Source organism: Lynx rufus, unplaced genomic scaffold, assembly GCF_022079265.1.
Source record: "Lynx rufus isolate CCGP_SWC_20201006 ecotype Redwood Valley unplaced genomic scaffold, mLynRuf1.p SCAF_7, whole genome shotgun sequence".
Taxonomy (NCBI): Eukaryota; Metazoa; Chordata; class Mammalia; order Carnivora; family Felidae; genus Lynx; species Lynx rufus.
This window is the reverse complement of record NW_025814889.1, coordinates 48273425-48292987: the sequence shown is the minus strand read 5'-3', so window position 1 is coordinate 48292987 and position 19563 is coordinate 48273425. Positions and strand designations below refer to the sequence as shown.

General features: G+C 36.0%; 1 protein-coding gene across 3 annotated transcripts in view; it reads right to left on the bottom strand.

The window, feature by feature from the left end:
- Positions 1–335: 335 nt before the first annotated feature.
- Positions 336–19563, bottom strand: part of ATF7IP (activating transcription factor 7 interacting protein) — a 122266-nt gene continuing 103038 nt past the window's right edge. For all 3 annotated transcript variants that reach the window (XM_047066818.1, XM_047066816.1, XM_047066817.1), the window contains exons 11-15: positions 19007–19085; positions 16817–16972; positions 14985–15167; positions 9351–9463; positions 336–5001 (exon numbers count right to left, since the gene is read on the bottom strand). In XM_047066818.1, coding sequence (XP_046922774.1) covers positions 4582–5001; positions 9351–9463; positions 14985–15167; positions 16817–16972; positions 19007–19085 — 951 coding nt within the window. In that variant the 3' untranslated portion in view covers positions 336–4581. The remainder of the gene's footprint in view (positions 5002–9350; positions 9464–14984; positions 15168–16816; positions 16973–19006; positions 19086–19563) is intronic.

Here is a 19563-nt window from a genome sequence, read left to right as displayed (position 1 = left end):
GCATTTTCAAAGGAACCTCTAATGGAAATGCAGTTAGTGATTTTTCTGATCATTAATAAGCACCAGCTGATTCTTCATGGTGCAGACTAGGCACACAATATGACCTTAATGTTTTCTCCCACTAGTTAAAAGCAGCATATCTAATCTGGGAGCAAAACTGTATAGAGCAGTTTTTCTTTCAAAGCTAGAGAACTGTATGTGGTTTGAGTGCTGAAATATTGCCAAGTAGGTTAAATAAACAATATTACACAGTATAATGGGTGATTCTTAATAAGGTGAGAACTTCCAAAAGCAACACAAGGGCTGAGAATAATTACAATGAATCAGAATACTCAGAATGTTAAAAACCCAGTAGTTTATTTCAAAGTATAAATGTCAGGCTTGCTGGACAAAATCCCACTACAGTTAACACTTATACAGACACCACTCTACTGTACATTTAAAAAAGAAAAAAAAAACACAAAAACCTTCAAAACCTAATAAAAATAGGGCAACTTGCTATAGCCCAGTTTATATTAGACATTAGGAAGGTCTTAAACATTGTCTTACTATTTACACTTTCACCTGCAATAAAGAAAAATCAGGATGCAAGTTTCCTACAAAAGATTTTCTTTTATATTTAATTTTGAAATGGCTGAGAAAATAATAAAGCCAGGATCCCCAAAAGGTGTTTGATTGCCCAGTTACCTTATGTACAAAAAGTAAAAAAAAAAAAACAAAAACCAAACCAAACAAAAACAACCCCCCCCCTCAGCATTTAAACATAAATGATGGGTACTTAGCTGACTCTACAAATTAAAAAAATAATAATAATAAAGAAACTTACATAACATGATAAAACTATTTGAAGATGAGAAGACAAAACGTGTGTTTTATCATCCTTTCCTCCCCATTGGCTGGCTCAAGGGGAATATGTTTTAGGAATTAGATCTACGTCTGTCACACTAACAAAACACCTGTTCTTTTTGTTTGTCCAAAAATTTTAAAAAGTGGGAGAGGGGCATGACCCACCCAGTAAATAGTAAGGAAGGAAAAATCATACATTGCTTTTAGAGAGACTTATTTCCAACAATCCAAATTTGGGGCATGGTTTTTTCTGGAAATTAGAATAAAATAGGCCAATGACTGGTCAATGATGGAATTAAAATAACATATAACTCATATGATACTGAAATAGCCCAAGAAGGAAAGTTGGGGAGAACACTTGGAAGGTCTTTTCAGTACTCTACTGTGCTAAAATCACAGTGTATCAAATATCAAAGTAAGAGAAGATACCACAGGCATTATTTTGTTAATTTTGTACAGTACTGGAAAATTCGTGGAACAAGATAAGTGCATATCATGCAATATTAACATTCACCTGGCTGCATAAATGATAATTTGGAAAATGTAAGCAAAAGAGCAAACGACAAAACTAAGTTAACACTTTCCCAATACAGTAAGAGAACTGTATAGTGCAGCCCACCTAAGGAATTTGCAGACAGATGTACCAAAGATTCTAAGCTCCTTGCTTTAGGTCACGTTTTTCATTTAAACCTTTTATTTATTATCCAGCAATCGGGGTAGGGTGAGTGGGGAACACTCTCTGTGAGGCAAATGACATCCCAATAAATACTCACTTTTCAAGGAAGAAAGCTGTATGTCCTCACTTCTCTCATAAACGTCTACTGTGTTAAACAGTATTCTGCATATTTTAAAGTGAGTCCAAAGAAACAGGGATATAGTTACCTCATAAAGTTAACAGCTAACAACAGATGTTGTCTTGGTAATTTATAAATTTACTGGCAAGAACATAATTTTTAAATGAGGCTTACACTTAAAACAGGGTGAAAGTTACTCTGACAAAGTGCAAAAACAGAGAGTAACAAACATCACTTACTTTTTAAAAGCCATATGAACACCCTACATTTCAGGTCAATATATCAGAAGTTTTCAGAATTTCCAATAAGGCAGCACTTAGACAAGTATTGTCCAGCTAAAAATGCAGCAAACTTGCATTCCCAAAATGGGATAATCAAACTTATCTGTAATACTTTGTGAAAAGGTACCATGAAATAAAAAAGGTACCATGGAGTGTGAATTGCTACAATATGGTCTGTAATCAGTAGCTATTTCTAGTTGAGTCCTCCATTCTTTCTCCCAAAAGAAATGAACCAAACAGAAAGTCAGCTCATCAACATTAAAACCTGCCCAAAATAAAAGCCAACAGTTCTAAGCCTGGCATTTTTCAGTAAATTCAATATAGATGTTGCCTATAAATCCCATGGCAGGCTAATCTGAGGAAAGCATCTCATAATAAACGCTTTCCTCAAATAATTACAGTCTCTCTTTGTAGCTTCCTTCCTTCCACCTTCTGGAATAAAAAGTTTGATTTTGCTGTAGTAAATATATTTTTAGGGTTACTGTTTGGTAATTTATTATTTCTTCCTTTGACAGAAAACACACAATATAGGCTAAAATACTTTCATTCTACTGGGCTTTTTTGCCTGATTACATAATGCTATGAAAGCTTTAAAAAAAAAAAAAAGAGTAGTGAATATAAATAAAAACATTCACCAAGGGAAGCTTTTCTAGGCTAGGGCAAATTGTCATCACATGACCATAAACTGGCCAATAAAGAACAATTTTGAACACGGGCCTTCCATTCTGCAGACAGGAATGATCTTGATCACATAATCAACAATGCAACCATTGCAGGTAAAAACATATATACATGCAGATATAGATAGGTGTTCATACACATCTAGAAGATCATCAAATTCTCCCTTTCAGAATTTTGATTGGCATGACACTGGCAACTTCTTTACCACCATTAGTCCTAGAATGAGTAACATCTACATGCTTGGTAAATCTGATTGATAAAAACTTTAATTCTCATTGTGGTCTCATTTTCTGAAAGTGAAAGGAAGGTTTGGAACATTTACAATTTTGGCAATCTGTAGACTTTCTTCAGCATCAAACTTCACACCTAATGTGACAGTACACTGACCAGTGAAAGTCTCTAATGAGAGTTTTACAACTAGAATGCTTCTCATTACAAGCCATCAAAGTTGCAAACAAAGCAGCATTCACAGAAGGAATAGCTCCCTCCTATAATTCCAGGGAAAACTAAAGATGAATTTATTTTGAGAAGGTAGGAATTTAAATAAGGTAAGGGAAGATGACTTGAAAAACTATTTGACAAACTCCATGAATTCCTTTCACACTATTCCCAATCATTCTCTCTCATCCCCAAACTTACCCCATTTCTCCTGCCCTAAACTATCTACCCTCGAACACCTACCTGAAACCAGGAGAGCTGGCACTCATACTGAAAGTCCAGGACCTAAAATGAATTTGATTAACTTTGAACAGGAACAGAGAGACACAGAAAGTTATACCTAACTGTTAAATAAAATAACCCCAAATCCTATCTAAAGCTGACAGAGGGTAAATCAGACAAAACTTGGCACCATCAAAATAAAGTTAAAAGGTTAAAACAGAAAGAATGATATGACAATAAGGGAATAAAGCTTTCCCTTTGATATTTTAGTTCACTGTACTTTGTGAATTTTATTCTTTACTACATTTGAAAGAATACTATGCTTCGAGTGATAAAGAGAACTAACACTGCTTTTATAATCTCTAACACAGTATGCAACATAAATCCTAAAATATGTTTGAAGAACAATTTTCTTACATAATATGGTCTTTCTTGGTCCATTTTACACAGTTAATTTAAATAGTGACCAAAGATAAAAGCACTTACATTATTAGAAGAAAAGAGCAAGTCAAATTTGGGGAGTTAAATGTAGTGATGCCACTGATAAGAATATACCTAAAAGGATTGGTTTAAAAGTGACTTGAGGGGAGGTGTGCTATATTTAGTGGAGATGAAGGAGAAATGAAGGGCGAAAGCCTGAAAGAGAAGATCAACAATGGACAAATGGTCATGTTTATTTTTGTAGTTAATCTCTAAGGCACAAAATAAATGTAAGAGTCAGATTAGGAAAGAGAGGGGCCACTGCAGATCTTTTTTACCTAATGAACAACCAACAAAAGAAAAAAGACAAACAGATCCTTTCCTGTGTTCAAATGAACCTATTTTAAACTATTTCACCATTTTTCTTTTTCTTTCTTTCTTTGGGTTTTGTTTAGATTCAGTTTAAATCATTTAACCATGAACCTACAGATCCCTTAGAAGTAGAATCATGCCAGTTACATACCATACTTCTGATCCCTCGATCTACTTACTTAATACCTGAAGAGAGGTAAAATTGAGAATGGAAATAGGAGGTTCCACCGCAGTAAACATATAAATAGGGAAAAACACACATAAACACCCACACATATTCCCCAGCCTTAAAACTAAAGCAAGGTGCACATTTACATTTCAAAACCTTGAAGCTTCAATTGTCCAGGAGAAGATTCTTGCTTTATGGGCTGTTTATTTTACTTCTGATTATAAACAAATGTAGTGTATATACACAGCTGTCCAAGAAATCTTGCACAATGTGGATTTTACAATGGATATCATGCACAAGATTAAAACAAGACCAAAAAGTGGAAGTCAGAAAGAGGAAGAGATAGAGGCTCCAAGGTTTAACTGCTCTGGGAAGAAGAGATCACATCTGTTGACTGAGGATCACAGAAAGGTCCAAAACGTCCATAAATATCCTTGGCTCGTACTGCAAAGTAGTATTTGCTGCCAGATACAAACTGGGTGAGAGTGCATGCCATGGGCAAGGGAAGTGCCTTTACTTCTCCAATCTTTTTCCATTGTGAGGGCACAGTGGCACTGGGTTCCTCATGGTAAGCATAGAGATGATAGCTGTCCACAGTGGCACAGCTTCGATCTACCTCCAGGACACTCCATGACAGTACAATGCCGTTTTGACTCTGAACTCGTGCTAACTTCAAGTGTGGCTTCTGAGGCAGAGATGTGCTGGCAGCTTCTGGGGGCAGACGCTGTGGCTGTGGGGCTTCTGGTAAGGGTGCTGGGTGCACAGGGCGGGGGGGCTCCTAACAAAAAAAGAGTCATGTTGACTTAATAATGATTACAGAAAGGACTATTTCTGAATGCTACAACTAAAACATCTTAGAGGTCATTTAGAGAAATATCATTTTATATCAAGAATACCAATGGGGCGCCTGGGTGGCGCAGTCGGTTAAGCGTCCGACTTCAGCCAGGTCACGATCTCGCGGTCCGTGAGTTCGAGCCCCGCGTCGGACTCTGGGCTGATGGCTCGGAGCCTGGAGCCTGTTTCCGATTCTGTGTCTCCCTCTCTCTCTGCCCCTCCCCCGTTCATGCTCTGTCTCTCTCTGTCCCAAAAATAAATAAACGTTGAAAAAAAAAATTTAAAAAAGAATACCAAGAAATACCATATACTATGGCACATATGGCTAGTCTTATTTGGTGATTTGTAACCAATCATGCCTTAAACAATGGTGCTGAGGTTACTCCTGTATACTTTCTACATCTAAAAAAATTGCGCTTTCCTCAGGAAATAAAAGCCTTTGCTAATGGAACATCATTTTGATAGAAGCTAAAATAATCATCTATCTTGAACAAAATAATTTATGTTTACCTATGTTACAGATTCTTATTTTAGAATAATATAACATTTTAAAATATCACGTGTTATGATACAGTCTATAGTAAATAATTTGAGTATTTAACTCTACTTTTATTTTTAGGCCATTTTTCTATCTAAAGACAGTAGCATACCATGAATAAGCACATTTAATGCTGAATGTATATTATGTTCTTGGTCAGTCTGCACAAAAATGGTGACATTTAAAGTGCACTAGGGGCGCCTGGGTGGCGCAGTCGGTTAAGCGTCCGACTTCAGCCAGGTCACGATCTCGCGGTCCGTGAGTTCGAGCCCCGCGTCGGGCTCTGGGCTGATGGCTCAGAGCCTGGAGCCTGTTTCCCATTCTGTGTCTCCCTCTCTCTGGCCCTCCCCCGTTCATGCTCTGTCTCTCTCTCTGTCCCAAAAATAAATAAACGTTGAAAAAAAAAATTTTTTTTAAAAATAAAAAAAAAATAAAAAAAAATAAAGTGCACTAAGAATGGTAAGATTTAGAAATGCAGGAAGAGCCATGTTCTTTTCTGCCAATAGGTAAAGCATAAATAAGGGATAGGAAAGTAAAGGGATTTAGGGGCAAAAACAAACATTAACTTTTACTTAGAAATAGGGTGTATGAATAAAAAAGATAAATTTGAAAAGGTAGCTGTTAAGGCCATATGAAAAAGCGTGACTATTAAGTGGACCAATTCAAATTGACTTGTTTAACACTGGGCATTGTTATCATTATACCTAGATTTTAATAAAGATTACGATGATAATAATTTTTTCAAAAAAGATTCAAGTGTAAACCAGGAAACAGGGATACCAGTGATCTTTTTTTCCCAAGTGAAACATATCACTGCTCACTGACTTTAGGCTGAAAGTCTGAAACAAAGATTTCCTTAACTGAAATTCATTTCACAAGAACTGCGTTTTAATACGCATTTCATAAAATGGATAATTTATATACACTAAATAGTGAATTCTGTGAAGGTCTGATATCTTTTTAATCTCTATCCCTTGTCAAAGCTTAGTAGCAGTAATGTGCACATAGGAAGAACTCAAAAAGGATAATTTCAAGGAATACAAATCTGCTTAAATTCACATGCCTGGTGGAAAACATTCATATACACATCTGGAAAAGGATACAATTCACAGTTAAAAAGCTAAAATAAACATAAAGTCAGAAGGGAAAAGAATAAAATTTAAATAAAACACTGAAAGTCGGAGAAGTAGAAGTGATTTAAATACTGGCCATGTTGCTATATTTTCTCTTTCAAATTGTCTTTTTTCCTCAAATAATTTAATCACATAAGTAAATAACACTAAATAAACATATAGCCAGCAAGATCTAAGAGAAGATGGCTGAAGCCATGAATCTAACTGAAGGTAGTAGAGGAATTTGACGAGTCTGACAACAGCTTTAATAGCTGTTATATACCTTCTAATTCTTAAAATTCTAAGACTCTGAATCTGCTCATATCTTAAAACTTAATATTAAGTCAACTGAGTTTTGTCTTTTTATTCTTGCCACTGCAATGGAGATTTTTATTCAAGTTTTACAAATGAAATGATACGATAGGGATTTGCTTCAAAATAATCCAGTATATATTTGGGTTGCTGGAATAAATGGGTGAATACAGATGAAAAAGATTAGCCATACGCTGACAAGTGTTAAGATGAGTGATGGGTAAGTAGGAATCACTATAGTATACTATTTTTATATATATTTGAAATTCTTATTTAAAACCATCTTCTAAATTAATTAAAATAAAAGAATGTTCCTCCTGTAAGATACAGTTTATTCTACTAAGACAATACACATGGGCTCCTGTTTTTGTGGGTTTTTTTAGTGTTGTTTTTTTTTTTTTTTTTTTTTTTTTCTTCTTGAGACAGAGAGAGAGGGGCAGAGAGACAGGGAGACACAGAATCTGAAGCAGGCTCCAGGCTCCGAGCTGTCAGCACAGAGCCTGACGCAGGGCTCAAACTCACTACCCGTAAGATCATGACCTGAGCCAAAGTTGGACACTCAACCGACTGAGCCACCCAGGCACCCCATGGGCTCCTGGTTTTTAAAAAATGTTCTTGACCAAAAAAAAAAAAAAAGCTCTTGATGGGTCATCAAATTTGCAAACTATAAGGTATTAGAGATATTTACTATATAGTTTCTGAAGAAACATGGAATGAAAGAAGTTATTTGTAGCTGCAAACAACAGTAATGGTATATTCACCACATATCCTAACAGGGCCAGATTTGAAACACTGAAAACACACTGCAGGTGCTGGGATCAGACAACCTTAGTTAAAATGGCTCTGACATTAGTTTGGGTAACGACCCTGAGTAACCTAAGTAACCACTTAACATCTTTGTGACACTGTACCCTTTCCTATCAAAGGAGAATAATAATACACCTAGGGATGTTAAATAAAATAATACATGTAAAGTGCTTGGTAGAGCTCCTGGTATACAGTTAGTGCTCTGTTAACATTAATTTTTTCATTGTAGTGGAATAGTAAAAATAACAGCTGTTAAGAGGATAGGTTCTAACACTGGAATGCATGGGTTTTCATGAATTATGACCTTGGGTTGGTTATTCAACATCTTTATGCATCAGCTGCCCTATCTATAAGAAAGCATAAAAAAGGAGAGAAGAGTCCTAAAGGATTGCTGAGTGAGGACCAAGTATATTAACAGTGCCTGGCACAGAGGAGGTGCTCAAGAAATGCTAGCTGTTATTATGTATACTTAAAAAAGGACACTTGGGTGAAAAGTGATATGAAGCCTCAATCTCCTCCCTTCTCATAAAGCCCACATGTCCATTTACATGGTGTACCATACCAAATGCTGTTCTAATCATGTCACGGAAGATTGTGACATTGTTTTGGAGCCTAAATCTAAGGAGACATCTTTGATCCATGTCATCTCTTAATAAATGAATTCCCAATGTCACTGGATTAATAAAAAACAATAAAGTGATGGCAATATACCAGTTAGAACTGATATAAGGTTCTGAGGAAAAAAATAAGTTAGAAAAAATACTTTTTAAAATACTCTTTAAACACTCAAAAATACTCTTTTCAATTTAACCATGAGGTTTTTTTAAAATTTTATTTTAATGTTTATTTACTTTTTAGAGAGAGAGAGAGAGAAGAGCGCATGTAGGGGGAGGGGAGAGAGAGGGAGAAACAGAATCTGAAGCAGGCTCCAGGCTCCGCACTGTCAGCACAGAGTCCTGATGTAGGGCTCAAACTCAGGACCGCAAGATCATGACCTGAGCTGAAGTCAGACGCTTAACTGACTGAGCCACCTGGGCACCCCTAACCATGAGCTTAAAATGCTCTATTTCAGGGGTGCCTGGGTGACTCAGTCGGTTAAGCGTCCGACTTCGGCTCAGGTCATGATCTCGTGGTTCATGGGTTCAAGCCCCGCGTCGGGCTCTGTGCTGACAGCTCAGAGCCTGGAGCCTGCTTCGGATTCTGTGTCTCCTTCTCTCTCTCTGTCCGTCCTATGCTTTCTCTCTCTCTCTCTCTCTCAAAAATAAATTAAAAAACATAAAAAAAATTTTTTAATGCTCTATTTCACTTCACACATACCAGCTGTGGACTCTTCTTACATACTTACACCCACCACAAGCAGAATCAATGATCCTTGATGACCAACATCCCTAAGAAAATTTGTTCATAATGGTAAGATCTATATTCTTAAATTAACTTCTGTTGCCTGAAGAATAAATGCGAACTACAATAATATTTGACAGGTCTACAGATAAACATTTTGGAAATACGAGCATCGACACTTACAGTATGCACTTGTGGTGGTCGGTGATGCACTGTGAGCTGAGGTCCTGTTGATCCCAGGGTTAGTCCATTGTTTACAACATATGTAGTTGCTTGAGGCACTCGAACTGTGACACCTACAGAACAAAATTAAGGCTTTTATAAAACTAGAAATCTATTCTAAATCTGGTAAAACGCTGACTAAACACTTTAAGCCAGCAAAGTATTGTTTATAGAATTTGGAAGGAAAAATATTTCTAACCTAGAAACCTATACTCAACTGAAGAATTAATTGAACATGAAGAGAAAGAAATTCTCCCATATGCAAGCAACCAAAAAAACTACTTTCTCAAGTTGTCCTTCGAAGACGTGTGCCGCCAATTATGACAGAGAAAATCAAGAAGGAGGAAAATGGGAGATACAGGAAACAGGAGATCTAACACAAGAGAAAAATAAATGGAATCCCTACCAAGAGGACTATGAGAAAAAATCCTAGAATAGTAGAACACAGTCGCACGTCACATGTAGAAGGCAAAGCGAGAACGGAGCAGTGTAACTCTAATGGCGAACAAATTGAAGCTGTCTTCAAAAATATCTCTGCTGTCTCATCTTTTCAACTAGGACAGAAATCTCAACTGTAAGTTATCCCTGATGTATATTAATGAGGTCCCTCACTTTCTGTCCATGCCATGCTGAACAGCTGAGGATACTCAATTCACTGAACAGAAAACTATTTTGACATATATTATGGTAACAGAAGCAGACTATTTTTTTAAGCGTTTACTTAAATTCTAGTTAGTTAATATACAGTATAATATTGGATTCAGGAATAGAATTTAGTGACTCATCACTTACAGATAACAGCCAGTGCTCATAACAATAAGTGCCCTCCTTAATACCCTTTACCTATTTAGCCCATCCTCCACCCACCTCCCCTCCAGCAATCCTTAGTTTGCTCTCTATATAGTTAAGAGTCTCTTACGGTTTGCCTCTCTCTCTTTTCTTCCCTTCCCCTATATGTAAATCATTTTGTTTCTTAAATTCCATGAGTGAAATCATATGGTAATTGTCTTGGACTTATTTCACTTAGCATAATACACTCTAGTTCCATCCATGTTGTTGCAAATGGCAAGATTCCATTATTTTTGATGGCTGAGTAATATTCCAGTGTGTGTGTGTGTGTGTGTGTGTGTGTGTGTACACACACACGTACACCACATCTTCTTTGTCCTTTCATCAGCAGATGGACATTTGGGCTTCTCCACTGTTTGGCTATTGTTGATAGCCAAATTGGCTACTATTGATAGCCAATAATATCAATATTGGTGTAGGTACCCCTTCAAATCAGTATGTTTATATCCTTTGGGTAAATATCTAGTAGTACAATTGCTGGGTTGTACGGTAGTTCTATTTTTAACTTTTTGAGGAACCTCCATACTGTTTTCCAGAGTAGACGTACCAGTCTGCATTCCCACCAACAGTGTAAGAAGGTTCCCCCTTTTCCACATCCTTATCGATATTTGTTGTTAACAGGTATGAGGTGCTATCTAATCCTGGTTTTGATGAGTGATGATGAGCATCTTTTCATGTTGTCTGTTGGCCACCTGGATGTCTTCTTGGGAAAAAGGTCTGTTCAAGCCTTCTGCCCATTTCTTAACTAGACTATTTGTTTCGGGGTGGTGAGTTTGGTAAGCTCTTATAGATTTTGGATACTAACCTTTTTTTTTTTTTTTTTTAAAGTAGGCTTCATACCCAGTGTGGACCCGACACAGGGCTTGATTGTACAACCCTGACATCAAGATCTGAACTGAGCTAAGAGTCGGATGCTTAACCAACTGAGCCACCCAGGCGCCCCTGGATACTAACCCTTATCAGATATGTCATTTGCAAGTATATTCTATTCTGTAGGCTGCCTTTTAGTTTTGTCAATTGTTTCCTTTGCTGTGCAGAAGCTTTTTATCTTGATGAAGTCCCAATAGTTCATCTTTGCTTTTGTTTCTACTGCCTCCAGAAACGTATCTGTAAGAAGTTGCCATGGCTGAGGCCAAAGAGATTTGCTGCCTGTCTTCTCCTCTAGGATTTTGATGGCTTCCTGTCTCATACTCAGGTCTTTGATCCACTTTGAATTTATTTTTGTGTGTGGTGTAAGAAAGTGATCCAGTTTCATTCTTCTGCATGTAGCTATCCAGTTTTCTGAACACCATTTGTTGAAAAGACTGTCTTTTTTCCATTGGATAGTCTTTCCTGCTTTGTCAAGTATTAGTTGACCATGTATAGTTGTGGGTCCATTTCTGGGTTTTCTATTATATTCCATTGACCAATGTGTCTGTTTTTGTGCTAGCACCACCCTGTCTTGAGGACTACAGCTTTGTGATATAGCTTGAAGTCCAGAATTGTGATGCCTTCAGTTTAGCTTTTCTTTTTCAAGACTGCTTTGGCCCTTTAGGGTCTTTTGTGATTCCATATAAATTTTACGATTGTTTGCTCTAGCTCTGTGAAAAATGCTGATGGTATTTTGATAGGGATTGCATTAAATGTGTAGAGTGCTTTGAGTAGTATAGACATTCTTCCAATCCACGAGCATGGAATGTTTTCCCATTTCTTTGTGTCCCCTTCAATTTCTTTCATAAGTGTTCTACAGTTTTCAGAGTACAGATGTTTTACCTCTTTAGTTAGGTTTATTCCTAGGTATCTTGTGGGTTTTGGTACAGTTGCAAATGGGATTGATTCCTTGATTTATCTTTCTGCTTCTTCATTATTCGTGTACAGACATGCAACAGGTTTCCATACAGCAATTTTATATCCTGTGACTGCTGAATTCATGTATCAGTTCTAGCATTTTTTTTTTTGGTGTAGTCTTTTGGGTTTTCTACATAGAGTATCATGGTGTCTGCAAATAGTGAAATTTGGACTTCTTCCTTGCCAATTTAGATGTCCTTTATTTCTTTTTGTGAGAGTGAAACCCATGTCTTTTTCCTGACCATAGAGAATAGTATTAGCTGTGGGCCTTTTGTATATGGCCTTTATGATATTGAGGTATGTTCCCTCGATCCCTGCTCTGTTGAGGGTTTTTATTAAGAATGGATGCTGTATTTTGTCAAATGCTTTTTCTGCATCTATTGACAGGATCGTGTGGTTCTTATCCTTTCTTTTCTTTTTTAAAATGTTTTATTCATTTTTGAGAGACAGAGAGACAGAGTGTGAGCAGAGGAGGGGCAGAGAAAGAAGGAGACACAGAATCCAAAGCAGGCTCCAGGCTCCGAGCCGTCAACACAGAGCCCCATGCAGGGCCCGAACTCATGAACTGGGAGATCATGACCTGAGCCGAAGTCGGATGCTTAACCGACTGAGCCACCCAGGTGCCCCTCCTTTCTTTCATTAAAGTGGTATATCACATTTATTTGCAAATATTGAACCACCCTTGCAGCTCAGGAATAAATCCCACTTGATTGTGGTGAATGATTCTTTTAATGTACTGTTGCATTCAATTTGCTAGTATCTTATTGAGAACTTTTACATCCATGTTAACCAGGGATATTGCCTATAGTTTTCTTTTTCAGTGAAGTCTTTGTCTGGTTTTGGAATCAAGGTAATAGTGGCCTTGTAGAACAAGTTTGGAAGTTTTCCTTCCATTTCTATTTTTTGGAACAGTTTGAGAAGAATAGGTATTAACTTTTCTTTAAATGTCTGGAAGAATTCCCCTGGGAAGCCATCTGGCCCAGGACTCTTGTTTGTTAGGAGACTTTTGATTAGTTATTCAAGTTCTTTGCTGGTTGTGGGTCTGTTCAAATTTTCTGTTTCTTCCTGTTTCAGTTTTGGTAGTTTGTGAGCTTTGTCCCTTTCTTCCAGATGGCTCAGTTTGTTGGCATATGATTTTTCATATTATCTTATAATTGTATTTCTGTGTTGTTGGTTGTGATCTCTCCTCTTTCATTTGTGATTTTATTTATTTGGGTCCTTTCTCTTTTCTTTTTGATAAGTCTGGCTAAGGGTTTAACAATTTTATTAATTCTTTCAAAGAACCAGCTCTTAGTTTTGTTGATCTGTTCTACTGAAGTTTTTTTCTTGTTATTTCTCTATAACTTATTTCTACCATAATCTTTATTAGTTCCTTTCTCCTGCTGCCTGTAGGCTTTATTTGCTGTTCCTTTTCTAGCTCCTTTAGGTATAAGGTTAGGTTGTGTATTTGAGACTTCTTATTTCTTGAGGTGGACTATGCTATGCACTTCCCTCTTACGTCCACTTTTGCTGCATCTCAAAGGTTCTAGACTGTAGTGCTTTCATTTTCATTTGCTTCCATGCATTTTTTTTCTTCTTTAATTTCCTGTTTATCCCATTCATTCTTTAGTAGTGTGTTCTTTAACCTCCATGTATTTGTGGTGTTTCCAAATTTTTTCTTGTGGTCGACTTCAAGTTTCATAGCATTGTAGTCTGAAAATATGCATAGTGTGATCTAAGACATTAGTTGAGTCATTAGCTGAGGCCTGATTTGTGACCCAGTATGTGATCTATTCTGGAGAACATTCCATGAGCACTCAAAAAGAATGTGCATTCTGTTGCTTTAGGATGAACTGTTCTGAATATATCTGTTAGACAATTTAGTTGCCTACTGCCTGGACCACATTCCTGCCATATACTCAGTTCCTGGCCTATCCTATAGTTCTGCCTGGCACCCTGACTATGGTGAGCGCAGTTTCCCAGAACTCATTCATGACCGTACTGATTTCCCAGAAAAAAGCTCTTGTAAGCTGGAGAAAACTGAAGCCAAACTGTGAACCAGAAACTCTGCTTAGTTTATTTTCTCCTGGAAATCATCACATAATAATGACAGTTTCTTTAAAAAGCATTTAAAAATGCCCATGTTATTAAATTTTATAAAGCTGCTTTTTTGGGAAGCCTGGGTGGTTCAGTCAGTTGAGCGTCCAACTTTGGCTCAGGTCATGACCTCATGGTTCATGAGTTTGAGTCCTGCATCTGGCTCGCTGCTGTTAGCACAGAGCCTGCTTTGGATCCTCTGCAGCCCCCTCTCTCTGCACCTTCCCTGCTCATACTCTCTCTCTCTCTCTGAAAAATAAAATAAAAACATTAAAAAAATAATAAACTTTACATATGCTTTGTATATAAACCTCTATATGCACAATATATTTTGCTACCAAATATAATATATATATATAAAATATGTATCTGTATGTATATATGTATATAAACACATGTGTGTGTGCATGTGCACGCAAACAATAGATTTCCTTTAACATTTTCTGATCTTTTACTTCTCAGCCACCTTCCATATCTTTAAGACTCTCTCATTGGAAGCTATTCTTTACCATTATTTCCATTATCTGGGCCAAGCCACAATTGATCATTCCCACTTTAATCAGGCAATGTATCTCTTAACAGAGTACAGACCAGTATCAAACAGAGTATTTTGAGAGTATAAGCCATAAATACAGTTAAATTGAAGACAACACCTGGAGCACAAATCATATAATATACACGTCCAATTTTTCTGGTTAAGTCTCCAAAGGGAAGAAAAACTTAGTATTAGTTTTGTTATGATATTATAAGCATTTTTTCTCAAATCTAATGTCAATACAAGCCAACTAAATGCTAAAGAACCACATATAACTTGGGGCCCTACACAAGAAAAGAGTCTCTTACTGTTTTGGGGATTGACCTGCCGAACAGCAGGAGCCTGCATAACAGTTCCTCGCAGGGGAGCCTGAGCTGGTGGTGCTGGGAGAGTTGTATAAACCACTTGGTGGTTTGCAGGCGCTCTCGGTACAGGGAGTCTTGTGGTCACCTGAGTTACTGGCCGATGTGTTACATTCACGGTGGTTGGAGCTAATGAAAAGCAGAGAAAACATATCAAAATGCAGTTAAGTTCTATGTTAACTAAAGAGTATTAATTGTAATGAATGCTGTACAAAATCTAATTAACTATAATAAAGACAGAACTACAGATAACAGTCTCTTTTTGTAATCTTGAAAGATAAAAGTAGTAAAGCCAACCAAAATTAAGAACACTATTATTACAGTACAAGCTTCAGAAGAAAAGGCTGCCTCAACCATGCCCAATGCCTTTCCCACTCTTGTTTGACTAGGTAATAAGCACGTGAAGATAAAGACTTAAGAGCATGATCTTAAGGGAGTGACTTAAAACAGCAAATTTTCACTCCTTAATGTTTAATTATTCCTAGTAGAGTGGGATTTGGGCCCCTTTAGGCTTTCTGCTAATGGCATAAACCCAAGAGTAACTGTATACTCACAGTTCACGAAACTGGCTAGCTATTGTTACTGACATTTTCTTTAGGTGAACTGAGCCATCTCTTATTCAAAACAATAAAACATCAATTAAAATACAGAATTCTTCCTTCTCTACTCCAGCATTCCTCCTAATCTATGTTCCAAAGAACATTCATACCTTGAGTGATATTAACATATATCTATCAAAAAAGTCCTAAATGTTCACCGACAGCATGGAACTATAATAATTACTTTAGGAGTTAACATTTTCTTGTTAATAACTCTCTGATTACTATCACATTTTACAAATGATCACACATTAACTATATAATAAAAATAATAAATCTACTTTTATATGGAAAAATGCATTCTATAATAAAATAAATTTGTAGGTAAACAGTGGATATGACAAAGATAAAAAGGTTTTCTTTACTAATGGCTTACTTACTAAAGTCTTTAGTCTTTACACATCTGAACTTTCAATGTGAGCTTTTAGAAAGGGGAAGAATGTATACAAGGAGGAATGCTTATCTCTTCATCTCTTTATTACCCATTTCATTTTCTATACTACATATGATTTGTTTGCATAATTGAGATTTCTTCTAAGTTATCTAAATTCATGACTTACACTTTGATTTCACTAGATAAAATTCCATGTGAACCCAATGTTTTCCTTAACAAGAAAAGTCCTTATTTAAGTATTTTGCAGATAAATCTTTAATGATGGGCCATTTTATAAAAAAAAGGCAAACCGTCTTGATTGGCTTTCAAACAGTTTAGGAGATCTAGGGTACATCTTGAAAATGTCAGATTTATAACTTCTGGAAAGGCAGTCAGTAAAATATTAGTATGTATCTCCCAATGATAGTGTTAGGCCAGTTAAAACTAGTTCAAGTTAAGAATCATTTAAAATTTCTTATTTCATCAGTCACTTATTACTTCAAGGTCATAACCAGAACAAATCATTACACCCATCCCTTCCAGAGAAACTATATTCATTTCTGCTGCTTACAATGGCAGATGACAAAGACATATACAATTTTTCTTCTTTATAACCACTCCGTATCAGTGCCATTACTTAAGATGGTCAGCAAAACTAAGTTATACTCCATTCAAAAAGATGCACTGTCTTCAAAATAACAGAAAATTATCCTTAATCTGCTGTCTATTCTTTCCACTTAATTCCATAGTCGTATTTCACTGGAGGCAAAACTAAAAGCTTCAACTCAATGATTCAGCAAGTCTACCTGTAGGTAGTAAATGTATGGTTGTCTGTGATGGTCCACTTGTTGGCACCCCAGATGGTTGAAGAGGTGGTGCTGGCTGGATGGGTTGCAATGGTCGAGACACAGGCTGAGAAGAACCCACGGTTGACACAGGGGTATGATTTAGCTTTTTCGGGTCTATTAATTAAAAGTGAGACATTGTGATTACTGATAGAAAAAAAAATCAGAAATACAGGTTCTTCTCGTATTTGTGAATTTTGTGTTTGCTTGCCCCTCAGTTACAATTACCACTAAGAAAACAATTTATTTCCAATTTAATTATGTGTATATTTGCTAGGTTGAAACACCACATCACAACCTTAAATAATTCACTGTTGGTTCTATCACATCTTCTAATTCACATTTACAGAGATAAAATCTTACATTTTCTTATGAATGAATACTATTTTTGAACTCAATACAGTATCACGTCATTCAGAGTAATTTCATTTCCTAATTCATATATATCTATGTATCTATTATCAAGGACAATCTCCTAAACAAATACCTATAAATCACTGAGCTTTTCACCAGCAATCTTGAACTCCAATTACTGTTGTTTAGGTTCTTTTGTTTGATAAGACAGATGGTTGCTTATTTACACTACCCAGTCTTTAAAATAAGATACACATAGTGCCTAATCTCAAAAAAAGTCTTATATAGCCTATGGAATAAATGTTTGCACCTCAGAACAAGCCTTAAATACTAAGTAACCACTATATGGCATAATGTAAAGAGTATAACCAAAAGCCCTCTATCCAAAATGATCCCCATTGATTTCTGTCCTAAGGAATTCTGCACTAAAATGTAAATAAAATTTAAGGCTGTAGCTATGTTAATTGGGTCCTGATGGAGGGAGGACAGTACAATGGAAAAATTTAAGGTGCAAAGCTGGGGCCATAGGAAAAGGCCCCATGAGGCAGGGATGCTAGAAAGGGAGCAGTCAGAGCATTGAAAACTTTTAGAATCAGCCCTAACTGTGTCCTCTAAAAAATAACAAGTATTTATTTTGTCCTCTAGGGATTCATTATATTTAGACTTGTCTATAAAAATAAAAAAAAGAAAAATCAATGCAAATAATTTGAAACCTTTTATGTAAACAATAATCATAGTGGTATGAATTCAATTCTGACAAATGATGGCATAAATCTTCCAATTTTACATCAGTTATACAAAAAAATTGACTTCCTATCACACAATCAGCTTGTTTTCCTAAAACCAATGAATCTTATTCCCTAAAATATTTAAACTTCAGGTGATTTTTAAATTTAATGTCTTTAACATAACAATTAACCGACTACTTTTTCTTAGTTTTTCCATATGCATTATATAATTATCACCACACAGTTTCGCAGATATGTCTGTGAATAGTTGTGCAAGTAAGTTTGAGAAATACTTTATATCTTGAATTTCCCTCGGAAAAATTATAGATTAGCATAGAAAAGCTCAGAGAAGTCTGTATAAAAGGAAAAAAAAACATACAATTTTGTTTCATTCAGCATTTCTCCAAGTATATTTAATTACTGAACTTTTTTTTCAGATTACCTATTAACATTGGAGAAGAATAACTAAGAATATTGGTTGTAATTTCTAAATACTGTAACTCAAAATAATATTGAAGAATTTGGTGTGCAGGTTTTTAACATCACCTTCATTTTTGTTTATATAATACTAAATAAAGAAAATTAATTCAAATAACCAGAATTAAATGTATACACACGTGATAGTACCTACATTAAAGGGCACCTGAATGTGCATGTGTGCACACACATACATATGCAGAAAGAACACTTAATTTAGAGTCAGAGGACATGGGTTTGATCCCCAGCTCCCTAATTGACTCTGACTTGTTCTCTTTGAATCTACTCTCAACTATAAAATAGGCATTATACGGTTACTGCAAAGATCAAGTGAAATAAGATATAAAAAGAGGAGTGTTCTAGAAGTTAAACAGTCTCTTAACTGCTCTGTTTTTCTCTATGCTTTGTTCATATTCATCAAGATTAGATTTCAATTTTTAAATTCTAATATAAAAAACTCTCTTTCTAACATATATACAAATATATCAAGCATAATGCTGTAGATATCGGTCTTCACTGATTATCATACTGAATTAAGAGAAAAAAATGCTACAAAGCATTCCTTGGTACTGGTACCATTACTTATAAGTACCTTGTGAAGCTCCACTCTCTTCATCATCCATTGTGAGATCAATGACACCACCCGAATCACTGCCTGTGGCTTTTCCACTCTGAAAAACAAAATTTCTGTATTTTGCAAAGGAAACTCTAGCAGACACAGAGGAAAACTAAAATACTAAGGGGCAACAAGAATAAATGAGTAGCCTGGTTCAATCTGGACCCCCCCTAAAAGGCACTACCTGAAAAAAAAAAAAGAGTTTGTCAGATAAATGATCCCCGAATACTCATAACATGTGTCATATAAAAAATAATTGTGAAACATTCTCACAAGAAATTCTACAAGTTGTTTTTTTTTTCTCTAAATCTGTCAATTGCATAGAGCTATTAAAGTGATTAGGTACTTTAACTGGTAAGTGATTAAACACAAACACTATATTTTCCAACATTTAAAATGTTGATGAATTCTACAAACATTACATTAATATTATTTACTACACTAATATTAATACCAATATTAATTCACCAAAGTGCCAAAAGCAACTTCAAAGCTAGAATTAAGTTACACAAAATGACCTATGTTTCTTCCCT